At 42.5% G+C, this 14,473-nt stretch overlaps 1 protein-coding gene and 1 long non-coding RNA gene across 2 annotated transcripts in view; one reads left to right on the forward strand and one right to left on the reverse strand.

Moving 5' to 3' along the window:
- Positions 1-5,832, reverse strand: part of LOC135033385 (uncharacterized) — an 85,598-nt gene extending 79,766 nt beyond the window's left edge. Inside the window, exons 1-2 of the long non-coding RNA XR_010228764.1 lie at positions 5,727-5,832; positions 5,377-5,467 (exon numbers count right to left, since the gene is read on the reverse strand). This is a non-coding gene — a long non-coding RNA (uncharacterized LOC135033385). The remainder of the gene's footprint in view (positions 1-5,376; positions 5,468-5,726) is intronic.
- The window catches only part of MAN1C1 (mannosidase alpha class 1C member 1), a 145,341-nt gene extending 131,802 nt beyond the window's left edge, over positions 1-13,539 (forward strand). The window contains exon 13 of the mRNA XM_063954173.1: positions 7,357-13,539. Coding sequence (XP_063810243.1) covers positions 7,357-7,462 — 106 coding nt within the window. The 3' untranslated portion in view covers positions 7,463-13,539. The remainder of the gene's footprint in view (positions 1-7,356) is intronic.
- Positions 13,540-14,473: the final 934 nt, after the last annotated feature.

Raw genomic sequence — 14,473 nt, forward strand, 5'->3', positions numbered from 1 at the left:
AGTGGATTGGGCTTCTTGGCTACTGGACATTAGCTCCAGAGGGACGATCACAGGTACAGCCTGGATGGGTCCCGGAGCCGCGCCGCCGGCCCCCTTACAGATGCTGAAGAGTGAAGAGGTCCAGAAATCGGCGGCAGAAGACGTTCCTGTCTTCATTAAGGTAGCGCACAGCACTGCAGCTGTGCGCCATTGCTCCCAGCACACTTCACACTGCGGTCACTGAGGGTGCAGGGCGCTGGGGGGGGGGGCGCCCTGGGCAGCAATGTAAATACCTCCTATGGCAAAAAATACATCACATATAGCCCCTGGGCTATATGGATGTATTTAACCCCTGCCAGTTTTCCAGATAAAAGCGGGAGAAGAGCCCGCCGAGAAGGAGGCGGGGCCTATCTCCTCAGCACACGGCGCCATTTTCCCACACAGCTCCGCTGGTAGGAAGGCTCCCAGACTCTCCCCTGCACTGCACTACAGAAACAGGGTACAACAGAGAGGGGGGGCACTTATTTGGCTAAAAATATATATAAGCAGCTATAAGGGATAGACACTTATTATAAGGTTGTCCCTATACAGTTTATAGCGCTTTGGTGTGTGCTGGCAAACTCTCCCTCTGTCTCCCCAAAGGGCTAGTGGGGTCCTGTCCTCTATCAGAGCATTCCCTGTGTGTGTGCTGTGTATCGGTACGTTTGTGTCGACATGTATGAGGAGAAAAATGATGTGGAGATGGAGCAGATTGTCTGTAATAGTGATGTCACCCCCTAGGGGGTCGACACCTGAGTGGATGTACTGTTGAAAATTACGTGACAGTGTCAGCTCTGTATAAAGACAGTGGTTGACATGAGACAGCCGGCTACTCAGCTTGTGCCTGTCCAAACGTCTCATAGGCCGTCAGGGGCTCTAAAGCGCCCGTTACCTCAGATGGCAGATACAGACGCCGACACGGATACTGACTCCTGTGTCGACGGTGAAGAGACAACCGTGATTTCCAATAGGGCCACACGTTACATGATTGAGGCAAGGGAAAATGTTTACACATTTCTGATAATATGAGTACCACCAAAAAGGGGTATTATGTTTGGTGAGGAAAAACTACCTGTAGTTTTCCTGAATCTGAGAAATTAAATGAGGTGTGTGATGATGCGTGGGTTTCCCCCGATAACAATTGATAATTTCTAAAAAGTTATTGGCAGTATACCTTTTCCCGCCAGAGGTTAGGGTGCGTTGGGAAACACCCCCTAGCGGGGATAAGGCGCTCACACGCTTGTAAGAACAAGGGCTCTACCCTCTCCTGAGATGGCCGCCCTTAAGGATCCTGCTGATAGAAAGCAGGAGGGTATCCTAAAATGTATTTACACACATACTGGTGTTATACTGCGACCAGCAATCGCCTCAGCCTGGATGTGCAGTGCTGGGTTGGCGTGGTCGGATTCCCTGACTGGAAATATTGATATCCTAGATAAGGACAGTATATTATTGCCTATAGAGCATTTAAAATATATGCGAGATGCACAGCGGAATATTGCCGACTGGCATCAAGTATAAGTGCGTTGTCCAATTCTACCAGTAAAGTGGTCAGGTGAGGCGGATTCCAAACGGCATTTGGAAGTATTGCCTTAAAAAAGGCATTTGGGGTCGGTCTTTCAGACCTGGTGGCCACGGCAACAGCTGGGATATCCACGTTTGTACCCCAGGTCGCCTCTCAAAATAAGACGCAGTATTATCAGGCGCAGTCCTTTGTTGGCAAGCGGACAAAAGGTTCCTCTTTTCTGCTCGTGACAGAGGGAGAGGAAAAAGGCTACAGAGATGAGCCAGTTCCCAGGAACAGAAACCCTTTCCCGCCTCTGCCAAGCCCTCAGTATGATGCTAGGGCTTTACAAGCTCAGGCACGGTGGGGGCCCGTTCTCAATGAATTTCAGTGCGCAGTGGGCTCACTCGCAAGTAGACCCCTGGATCCTTCAGGTAATATTTCAGGGGTACAAATTGGAATTCGAGACGTCTCCCCCTCGCCGTTTCCAAAAGTCGGTTTTACCGACGTCTCCCTCTGACAGGGAGGCAGTTTTGGAAGCCATTCACAAGCTGTATTCCCAGCAGGTGATAATCAAGGTACCCCTCCTGCAAAAGGAAACAGGGTATTATTCCACACTATTGTGGTACCAAAGCCAGACGGCTCGGTGAGACCGATTCTAAATCTAAAATCTTTGAATACAGAGGTTCAAATTCAAGATTGAGTCACTCAGAGCAGTGATTGCGAACCTGGAAGAAGGGGACTACATGATGTCTCGGGACATCAAGGATGCTTACCTTCATGTCAAAAAATTTACCCTTCTCACCAAGGGTACCTCAGGTTATGGTACAGAACTGTCACTATCAGTTCAGACGCTGCCGTAGGGATGGTCCACGGCACCCCGGGTCTTTACTAAAGTAAGGACCGAAATGATGATATTCCTTCGAAGGAAGGGAATTTTAGTTATTCTTTACTTGGACGATTCCCTGATAAGGGTAAGATCCAGGGAACAGTTGGAGGTCAGTGTAGCACTATCTCAGGTAGTGTTGCGGCAGCACGATTGGATTCTCAATATTCCAAAATCGCAGCTGGTTCCGACGACTTGTCTTCTGTTCCTAGGGATGATCCTGGACACAGTCCAGAAAGAAGGTGTTTCTCCCGGAGGAGAAAGCCAGGGAGTTATCCGAGCTAGTCAGGAACCTCCTAAAACCGAGCCAAGTCTCAGTGCATCAATGCACAAGGGTTCTGTGTAAAAATGGTGGCTTCCTACGAAGCAATCCCATTTGGCAGATTCCACGCAAGGACTTTCCAGTGGGACCTACTGGAAAAATGGTCCGGGTCGCATCTTCAGATGCATCAGCGGATAACCCTGTCACCAAGGACAGGGGTATCCCTCCTGTGGTGGTTGCAGAGTGCTCATCTTCTAGAGGGCCGCAGATTCGGCATTCAGGACTGGGTCCTTGTGACCACGGATGCCAGCCTGCGAGGCTGGGGAGCAGTCACACAGGGAAGGAATATCCAGGGCTTATGGTCAAGCCTGGTGACATCACTTCACATAAATATCTGAAGCTAAGGGCCATTTACAATGCTCTAAGCTTAGCAAGACCTCTGCTTCAAGGTCAGCCGGTGTTGATCCAGTCGGACAACATTACGGCAGTCACCCACGTAAACAGACAGGGTGCCACAAGAAGCAGGAGGGCAATGGCAGAAGCTGCAAGGATTCTTCGCTGGGCGGAAAACCATGTGATAGCACTGTCAGCAGTATTCATTCCGGGAGTGGACAACTGGGAAGCAGGTTTCCTCAGCACGACCTCCACCCGGGAGAGTGGGAACTTCACCCAGAAGTCCTCCACATGATTATAAACCGTTGGGAAAAACTCGACAGGTATTGCGCCAGGTCAAGGGACCCTCAGTCAATAGCTGTAAAGGCTCTGGTAACACCGTGGGTGTACCAATCAGTGTATGGGTTCCCTCCTCTGCCTCTCATACCCAAGGTACTGAGATTGATAAGATGGAGAGGAGTAAGCACTATATTCGTGGCTCCGGATTGGCCAATAAGGACTTGGTAACCGGAACTTCAAGAGATGCTCACGGAGGATCCGTAGCCTCTACCTCTAAGAAGGGACCTGCTCCAGCAAGGACCCTGTCTGTTCCAAGACTTACCGCGGCTGCGTTTGACGGCATGGCGGTTGAACGCCGGATCCTGAAGGAAAAAGGCATTCCGGATGAAGTCATCCCTATCCTGATCAAAGCCAGGAAGGATGTAACCGCAAAACATTATCACCGCATTTGGCGAAAATATGTTGCGTGGTGCGAGGCCAGTAAGGCCCGACGGAGGAAATTCGACGATTCCTACATTTCCTGCAAACAGGAGTGTCTATGGGCCTGAAATTGGGGTCCATTAAGGTTCAAATTTCGGCTCTGTCAATTTTCTTCCAAAAAAGAACTAGCTTCAGTCCCTGAAGTTCAGACGTTTGTAAAAGGGGTACTGCATATACAGTCTCCTTTGGTGCCTTCAGTGGCACCTTGGGATCTCAATGTAGTTTTTGGGTCCCAAAAGTCACATTGGTTTGACCCACTTAAATCTATGGAGTTAAAATATCTCACAGGAAAAGTGGTCATGCTGTTGGCTCTGGCCTGGGCCAGACGCGTGTCAGAATTGGCGGCTTTATCCTGTAAAAGCCCTTATCTGATTTTCCATTCGGACAGGGCGGAATTGAGGACTCGTCCTCAGTTTCTCCCTAAGGTGGTTTCAGCGTCCACCTGAGCCAACCTATTGTGGTGCCTGCGGCTACTAGGGACTTGGAGGACTCCAAGTTGCTAGACGTTGTCAAGGCCGGAAAATATATGTTTCCAGGACGGCTGGAGTCAGAAAATCTGACTCGCTGTTCATCCTGTATGCACCCAACAAGCTGGGTGCTCCTGCTTCTAAGCAGACGATTGCTCGTTGGATTTGTAGTACAATTCAGCTTGCACACTCTGTGGCAGGCCTGCCACAGCCAAAATCTGTTAAAGCCCATTCCACAAGGAAAGTGGGCTCATCTTGGGCGGCTGCCGAGGGGTCTCGGCTTTACAACTTTGCCGAGCAGCTACTTGGTCAGGGGCAAACACGTTTGCTAAATTCTACAAATTTGATACCCTGGCTGAGGAGGACCTGGAGTTCTCTCATTCGGTGCTGCAGAGTCATCCGCACTCTCCCGCCCGTTTGGGAGCTTTGGTATAATCCCCATGGTCCTTACGGAGTCCCAGCATCCACTTAGGACGTCAGAGAAAATAAGAATTTACTTACCGATAATTCTATTTCTCGTAGTCCGTAGTGGATGCTGGGCGCCCATCCCAAGTGCGGATTGTCTGCAATACTTGTATATAGTTATTGTTACAATAACATCGGGTTGTTTATTGTTGTGAGCCATCTTTCAGAGGCTCCTACGTTTTATCATACTGTTAACTGGGTTCAGATCACAAGTTGTATGGTGTGATTGGTGTGGCTGGTATGAGTCTTACCCGGGATTCAAAATCCTTCCTTATTATGTACGCTCGTCCGGGCACAGTATCCTAACTGAGGCTTGGAGGAGGGTCATAGGGGGAGGAGCCAGTGCACACCACCTGATCCTAAAGCTTTACTTTTGTGCCCTGTCTCCTGCGGAGCCGCTATTCCCCATGGTCCTTACGGAGTCCCAGCATCCACTACGGACTACGAGAAATAGAATTATCGGTAAGTAAATTCTTATTTTTTCTGATTCTATTGCCCACTTTTTATTTTATTGTATATTTTGCCAACACCTGAGATTTTCAATCAGATGAATTTTAATGCATATTAACAAAATGAGCTATATTTTAACAATATGAATGCAATATCAAGTCTCTAAAGGCACCTTTTGTGTAGCTCTTCTTTTCTTGTTTGAATATGGATGCTGGGTTGTCACACAGAGATTAAATCCTGTCAAATGATATATTGTAAAAGACCTGTAAAAGTGGATTACGTTTCAGTTCTGTAAAAATATCATTCTTAAAAAAATCACTGCAAAGTTACACAGACATCAGGATTTTTGTTTACTTAGAAAGTGCCAACTTCCTCTGTGATATAGAGAGTAACTAATACATACAGCCATTATACACAGTATACATGTTTGAATCAATGATACATGAGGAACCTGGGTTGGATACGAATCTGTATCTGCTGTACTTGCATATGCTAGACGCAAAATGTGTTTGCCAAACTTACTTGCTCTCAACGCTGCGTTGTTCCTAATGTGTTTAGTGTATTTCATGGATCTGTGGTTTCAATGTTTGTTAAAATATTTTTGCTTCCATGGAGACATTTGTTAAAAGTATTTCTGTCAATACAATAATTAAAGGTCGTAAAGTAAATGTTTATTAGTTACATTAAAGTAGATGATGCCAATTGGTTGGGGAATTCCTATAATGCTATTGTGTTGATTGTTGAATATCTGTATACTGTACATCTATGAGAGAATCCTTATTTTAAACAATTTGAGCTCAGACCAATAACCTTGTTTTACTGGTATGCTTGTGCAAAACACTTAGGGGGTCATTCCGAGTTGATCGCTAGCTGCTTTCGTTCGCTGCGCAGCGATCAGGCATAAAAAATGGTACTTCTGCGCATGCGGCGCAATGCGCACGCGCGTCGTACTATTACAACGAACGATGTCGTTTCACACAAGGTCTAGTGAAGCTTTTCAGTCGTACTGCTGGCCGCAGAGTGATTGACTGGAAGAGGGCGTTTCTGGGTGTCAACTGACTGTTTTCAGGGAGTGTTCGAAAAAACGCAGGCGTGCCATGAAAAACGCAGGCATGGCTGGGTGAACGCAGGGCGGGTTTGTGACGTCAAAACAGGAACTGAATAGTGTGAAGTGATCGTAAGCGCTGAGTAGGTCTGGAGCTACTCTGAAGCTGCACAAAATTATTTTGTAGCCGCTCTGCGATGCTTTCGTTTGCACTTCTGCTAAGCTAAAATACACTCCCAGTGGGAGGCGGAATAGCGTTTGTACGGCTGCTAAAAACTGCTAGCAAGCAAACAACTCGGAATGACCACCTTTATTGCTTTGCTATCCTTGCAAAAGTTCAGACCCGCTTCAAAATAACATACAGCCCACATTTCCTGTGGTGTTTGAAAAGTATAAAACTACATTCCTTTGATCACACTTTCTATTATATTTAAACAGGGCCGGATTAAGTGGGGATGTGCAACTCGGGGCCTCCACAGCACACACAGGGGACCCCCACACAGGATCAGTGTGCTAAGAGCTGCTTCTAAATTCATAGTGCATACAGAGGGTCACTCTGCATGCACTATGTATTCAGAAGCAGTGTTATGACAGCTGGCTCAGAACCTGTCTGCCCCCAGCACTGGCTCTCTAAACACTGGGGGGTGAGACATGGCTCTTTTCCCAGGCAGGTGCCCAGGTACTTGGAGGGGACGTGGCCAATGCAGGGAGGCGTGGCCAGCCCACCTAATTGGGAAGTAATAAAACAAAAAAGTTCAAGTGTCTGCAGCTGCCTCTCTCCCCAGCGCAGCACACAGCGCCTGAAACATTTTGGGTGGGGGGCACCTAATTTATAGTTAAGCCACCGGGTCACAAACATTTATTTATGTAGAAAAGGGGGGATATATGTGTATATATATATATATATATATATATATATGTGTGTGTGTGTATATATATATATATGTATCTCTCTGGTACCCACTAAGTTAATTAAAATGTGTCAGAATTTACAAAATTTTAGCATTCATGAAGAACATCTGTGAGATAAAAAAAAATTTAAATAAAAAAATAGAGCTATTCATAATAGTTATATGATTAATGTATTTTTCCTTTGTATATCTGCAGATACCTCTACCTGCTGTTTTCAGAAGATGACCTGCTGTCGTTAGAAGACTGGGTTTTTAACACTGAAGCACATCCACTACCAATAACTCGTCTAAAATCAGTTTGAAGCACAACAAACCAATTCATACATATCCAGTGTTTTTATCTGTAATTGAAATTTTCATACGAAAGAAATTCTATTTTATGAGCTGTTTGAGATACCATGAACTACATAAAATACAATATAAGAATCTGTTGCTTGTTAAATATAGCACTAAAAGAAATGGTGGCCTTTGGCAGAAAATTCTGCCCTTATTTACATTTTCACTTTTTTTCAAACATAGAAAAAAGTAGAGAATAAACATAAATATATCAAAGTTTGTGAAATGTCTGGGATTCTCTTACAGTGCTACGTGCCCGTCTACCTACTTGTTCTTTGTGGAACAGACTTCATTAAACTTCTACAGTGATTAATACCCCTTTCACACTGAAGCCCCGTCTCTTACACTGCATCCATATGCACGTTACTCTGCATCCAACCTGGGACGGACCCGTGAATATCCCTCCGTCGATTCTTTCACACCAAGCCAGGACCTGGATCGCACCTGCTACCTGGGTTCTCAGCCTAGTGTGAAAGAGATATTAGTCACATTTGGATCATGTTAGAGTTAGTCATGTGTATCCCCACTCCCTTTCATCAATTTATATTGGCTAATTTTCAACCTTCACATTATCTTTTATTGGTTATCCTCCTAAAACCTTTACCAAATATAATGTTTAAGGGCAAGACCAGATGTAGGTTTTAGAACCCAGCAATTTCCATACCAAAAAAACAGGGCTCTGAAGCAATGCCAAGGCTCCGTCCATGTAATATTATAGTGCATTACTGTTTCAGGTCGCTGTGGTTTTCTGATCTGAGATCACCCATCTGCTTCATCAGTTTTAGAAATGTATCTTACACCTGAGAGATGTTTCCATTTGTTATCTTGAGACGTGAAGTATAGATGGATATGCGTTGTATTATGAAATGAGGGTACATCATGCTTAGAGCCTTCTACTTTTCTGCTTTCAGGCCTTGTTCATTTGATAAAGGGGCAATTGCAATGTTGCCTAACTGTAATTTACTAATCCTGCATTTCATCCGGACGTACTGTATATGTGCCTGGTCTAAACCTTCCATAGTGTTACTGTGTATAAGTATGGCAGATATCTGTAATTTCTTTCCAAGCTATTTTATTGAGTATAATCTGTTTATTGATGTTTATTTTTTACTTGTTTAAAGTAGTTTCACAAAATTTATCAACAATTGGAATCTATAATGAAAACGTGAGGGTAAATTTGCTATAGGTCGATTCTAATCTACAGTACTTTAAATCAATCTAAATCGATGTTGTGTTTCAGGGGCTAAATCGCACGCTTACTAACATTCAAAAATCGATATGAAAAATTGTCTGTTAGTAAATCTGCGTTTTAAACTCCGAAACACAAAAGCGATTTCGTTCAAATTAAAATCAACCTTTAGTAAATTTACCCCATGGTGTACACTGAAATGCCTGTAGAGTATTAATAAAAGGTTCATTAATTGTATCACAACTTCTTATTTTGTTTCCTCCAGCATTGTTCTATAAGAACATTGGTTCTCGCCAAAGCTCATGATGACACAGGGGATGGTTGTTTCCACTGGACAAAATGAATAATTTTTCAAGAAATAAATAATAAATTAAGACATTTCTTAAAAGCTATATAGGGGAGAAGGGTAACATAGTAAATGAAAAATGATATGCATTTTCCCATAACAGTTCCCTTTACACACAAATCTAACCTCATTGTTTGAGGTTAATTGTCAAGTGATGGGAGACTACTGCTGCAACCAATGGGAACTCTTTGCTGCCTTGGTAGCCATTTTGCATGTTCTGTGTGTTTGGGCATGGCTGGAACTTGGATAGTTTGCAATGTAAGTAATCCAAGTATTTTACAGTGTCAGTGTTCTTACCGCTGCATGTTAGTGTACTGTGTTCTGTTCTAGGCAACTCTCATATTTTTTTATAAGCTTGTTTTTTTTGGGGGGCGGAGCCACAGAGATGACGTGGACACACACTTACATAACGCTGCACTGCATATGACAGTTATAGACTGCAAATACATACCATCTAAATGACTTTTTATTTTTACTACATTCACTGGAACAAAGGGGGTAATTCTGAGTTGATCGCAGCAGCAAGTTTGTTAGCAATTGGGCAAAACCATGTGCACTGGAGGGGGGGGCAGATATAACATTTGCAGAGAGAGTTAGATTTGGGTGGATTATATTGTTTCTGTGCAGGGTAAATACTGGCTGGTTTATTTTTACACAGCAATTTAGATTTCAGTTTGAATACACCACACCCAAATTTAACTCTCTCTGCACATGTTATATCTCCCCCCCTGCAGTGCACATGGTTTTGCCCAATTGCTAACAAAATTGCTGCTGCGATCAACTCAGAATTAGGGCCAAAGAACAACCCGAGCTGAAATTAGCTGAAATAATGATATTTAAGAAAACGTATAGTAGGCTGACAATTTTTACTGACAATAGTTATATTATGGGAATTTGATGAGAAAAATATAATGGTTAGGAATTTAGAGGGGAAAGAGTTTTTAGAACTGGGAATAATTTATTTTATGTATTGTTTTGGTATTTCCAGTAGGAAATCATATTTTCATGGATTGAAATATTTTTTTTTTTTTAACTGCCAGGAATAGAAGCCACCCCACTCCCCATATGAAAAATGTCATGCATACTACATAGACACATTTAATGGCTACCGTAGCACAAGTAATAGGTATTCTCAAGCACCCCTACTCTGCCAGGCAAATAATTTATTTATTTATCTTCTGTATAGACTGGCCATAAATATACTCATATGTGTACACTACCTGGGTAGGGATCAATCATTATCAGGGGCGTTACTATAGCGGGAAGGTTGACCACAAGACGTGTGGTGCGTACCATGCCCCCCCTTTAATCGCACACCTTGATGTCTCAACTCCTCCCTCACAATTATTGTGAGGTATGTATAATGTGAAATGTAACATAGAAACATAGAATTAGACAGCAGATAAGAACCACTTGGCCCATCTAGTCTGCCCCTTTTTTTATCCCTTAGATAATCTCGACCCTTTTTGATCCTTTGTTCTTTGGAAGGATATTCATGTGCCTATCCCAAGCATGTTTAAATTGCTCTACTGTCTTAGCCTCTACCACCTCTGATGGGACGCTATTCCACTTATCCACTACCCTTTCTGAGAAGTATGTTTTCCTTAAATTTCCCCTGAACCTGCCTTCCCCAGTTTCAGTCTATGTCCCAGTGCTCTATTACTTCTCTTCTTTAGAAGAATATTTCCCTACTGTACTTTGTTAAAACCCTTGGTATATGTGAAAGTTTTTTTTTATCATGTCACCCCTTTCACTTCTCTGCTCCAAACTATACATGTTAAGATATTTTAGTCTTTCCAGGTAAGTTTTGTGATGTAGGCCATGCACCATTTTAGTTGCCCTTCTTTGTACACTCTCTAATGTATTTATATCCTTCTGGAGATATGGTCTCAAGAACTGAACACAGTATTCCAGATGAGGCCGCACCAATGACCTATACAGTGGCATTATTACTTATTTTTTCCTGCTACTGATTCCTCTCCCTATGCAACCAAGCATCTGATTAGCCTTCCTCATTGCTTTATTGCATTGCTTTCCTGCCTTTAGGTCACTTGAAATAGTGACACCTAGATCCCTTTTCTCCTCCGTAGTTTCATTAGAGTACCCTTGATACTATATTTAGCCTTTGGGTTTTTGAGACCCAAGTGCATGATTTATCATTTTGTAGCATTAAACTGTAGTTGCCACACTCTTTATCTATTTTTTAATGACTACCTAGATCATCAATAATTTGTATTACCTCTCCTGATGTGTCTACCCTGTTGCATATCTTTGTTTTATCTGCAAAAAGGCATACTTTCCCTTCAGTGCCATTTGCAATGTCACCAACATATTCACTGGCATATTTATAAAGGGTGCAGTGTGTGCGGTGCATGTGGGTACCTGAGTCCAGGGGGGCCCCAAACTGCACGCACGCGCTGCACCCATTTTTTCAATAATTACCCCTCGAGTCCAGCGCCAATGGTAGCAGGGCTGCAGAAATTGCCGGGAAAGTAGCCACCATGCCATTTTCCCCTAGATCTATGCATGCGCATTAGGGTCTGAGCACTCTAGTGCTCAGACTCTCTACAGCGCTGCATCACTGCTGGCACCTGCCAAAGAGGAGAGGGTCTGGACTGAGGAGGCTGCACACGGTCCTCATCCTCTCTTAAAATGCTGCTGCCTAGGGTACTCCACTGGTAACACTTCCTTCCATAGAATGCACTCCATTTACACTCAGTTGACTGTTTCCTATCATGCAACCAGGTTCTCATCCATTTAACTGTTTTATACTTCAATCCCATGCATTTTATTTAGCAGTCTGCGATGTTTGACGGTGTCAAATGCCTTACTAAAGTCTAGCAACACTACATCTACACTCCCCCCCCCACCACCACCACCACCACCACCACCACCACCCCTTGAGATATTATTTTAGTCATAGAGTCAAAAAAGTCAAGATTTGTTTGGCATGATCTCCTCCCAGTAAATCCATATTGTTTGGGATCCTGTATGTTGTTTGATTTAAGATATTCCACAACTCTGTTAATAGTAGGGAGGCCAATCCCAAGCCTTTTTTTTTCAATTCCGGGTATCTGGATTGAAAAAAGGTCAATCCCGAGATTCCCAGGATACCTGGGATTGGGTTGAAAACCCACCCACCCCAGCCCAGCCCACATCGTGAGGACCCTTAACACTGCCCGGCATTAAAAAAAACAATGGTACAGGTAAATCCCGCTATGCCGGGATTGGACCTTCCAATTCCGGGATTGAATCCTGGCCATTTTTTAGCCTAAATCCCGTGATCCCCCAGATCCTGGGATTGGCCTCCCTAGTAAACAGTGTTTCCATTACTTTCCCCACTACAGGAGGCATTGTGTTGCACAATGTGAACTGGAGGCACTGGAGTGTGAATTATGGTACAATAAGGGGCATAAAATGAACTAGGGGACAACATGGGGCATAAAATAAACTAGTGTACTACTATGGGACATAATATGAACAATCACTGCCCAGAGAGGTATCTCTCTAGAAGCATTGGGACACGGACCTTTCAAATATTGCTGTTGGACCCACACATTTTTAGTTACACCCCTTGGTCATCATGAATGTTGCTGTGAATGGAGTGGAGCTGAAATGCAGTGATGCTATGTGTATGCAGTGTTTAAAAATAAAACACATTAACCAGTGTAATGTTATCCTTTGCAAGACATACTTGCTTATATTCTAAGAATTGTACTAGATTAACAATTGACCTAATTTTAAATAAATAAAAAAATCTGATTTGAACTAAATTGTACTAGAATAGAGAACGTTACTGTAACTGACAATACCTGTGTGACCCTGTCCTTTTATTACATTTTGTTTTCTGCACATTTTCTAAGGAATATGGCTTCTTAACAAAATAAAGGCACGCAGAGGTTTCTGACTATACTTACACAATTATTCAATTAGTTCGAGACAAACAATGTTTTGGATACAATGTTATTGTTGACTTTTTTTTTTGTTTGACATACTGTTGTCCTTTTACCTGAATTATGTCACAGGGGATTTATTTTAATTATCCTTTGTCTGCTGGTTTTGCAGAATTGTCAAAACACTTTAGGATTAATTCAATTAGGGGTGATATTCTCATTCCTATATTGTATGTCACATTTACGTTACAGCCAGATTTGCAGTTTTTTTTTCACAGTCTCACAGGGCTGCATACAAAGATCAGTGACTTCAGGGTGAGATTGGTCCATGAGGGGAAGTGTTCTGCTGTCGTTGCCGGTGTTTACATGCCATTGCAACGGCAACTCACCCCCTTTGCCTATAATTGAATTGACCCTTTTGTGCATTGACTTCGATGTCGCAATGATCATGTGCAAAATTAATTATGTGCCATGTATGATAACTATCCTAAATGTATATTCATTCTATGCAGAATTAAAATGATTTTCATTTGTTGATGTTATTTATTTCATTAATAAATTGAACATTGTAATGTATTGTGATAAAATAAATTTTATTGAGATGTGGATTATTAACCATTGCTATTTTTTATTACTAATACTAAATTTGACAAAGTAAAAAAAAAGTTACAATTTATTTTGGTTATTTTCTCTCTCATTTGCGTAGATCAAACGTTATTGCTTGTTAATGCTAAACAAGAATCACAATGATCCAGTTATTGTGTGGATTATTCAATAAAAGATGCTGAATGATACTTAGGGGGAAATGTAATGCAGTGAGATTTGTTCAAATTTCTCATTTTTTATGATTTACAAGTAACATTTATTAAGCACAAACTCGCAGGAAAATACCCCAAAAATGCTGCTTACATACCACAAATCACTATCCTGATTTTTTCTCTTTTAAAAATACAGATCTCAGAACAAATTAACCTGATAGGAATAGTTGCCAAATAAGATTCAATTTCAATTATAATTGTGGAGATAACTAAAATCGTAGCTACTATCTTAAACACAGAAATTATTCTGACACAGGATTCGTACAATTAATAAGCAACTAGACTTAGCAGCTGGTAAGAAAATACTAAAACCAGCAATAAAGGTCTATAACATTGTAACTAAGGTTGAAAAAAGACAATTGTCCATCGAGTTCAACCTATTTGTGGTCTCCTATTCAGTCTTATTATAGGACTAGTTATTTTTATGTTAGGACTAGTTATAGTAACTATAATGCGTGCCTACGCACCATAACCCTGAATATCTTTATCCAATAAGAATTTATCTAACCCATTCTTAAAGGTGTTGACTGAGTCCGCTGTTACTACTCTCTCAGGCAGGGAATTCCAAACACGTATTGTCCTTACTGTGAAAAAAACTTTTCGCTTCAATGTGCGGAAACTCTTCTAACCTAAGCGAGTGACCACATGTCCTCTGTGCTGATCTTATAGAAAACAGGTCCCTCCCGAGCTCTGTATTGACCCCTTATATATTTGTAGATGTTGATCATGTC

Source organism: Pseudophryne corroboree, chromosome 2, assembly GCF_028390025.1.
Source record: "Pseudophryne corroboree isolate aPseCor3 chromosome 2, aPseCor3.hap2, whole genome shotgun sequence".
In the NCBI taxonomy this organism is placed as follows: domain Eukaryota; kingdom Metazoa; phylum Chordata; class Amphibia; order Anura; family Myobatrachidae; genus Pseudophryne; species Pseudophryne corroboree.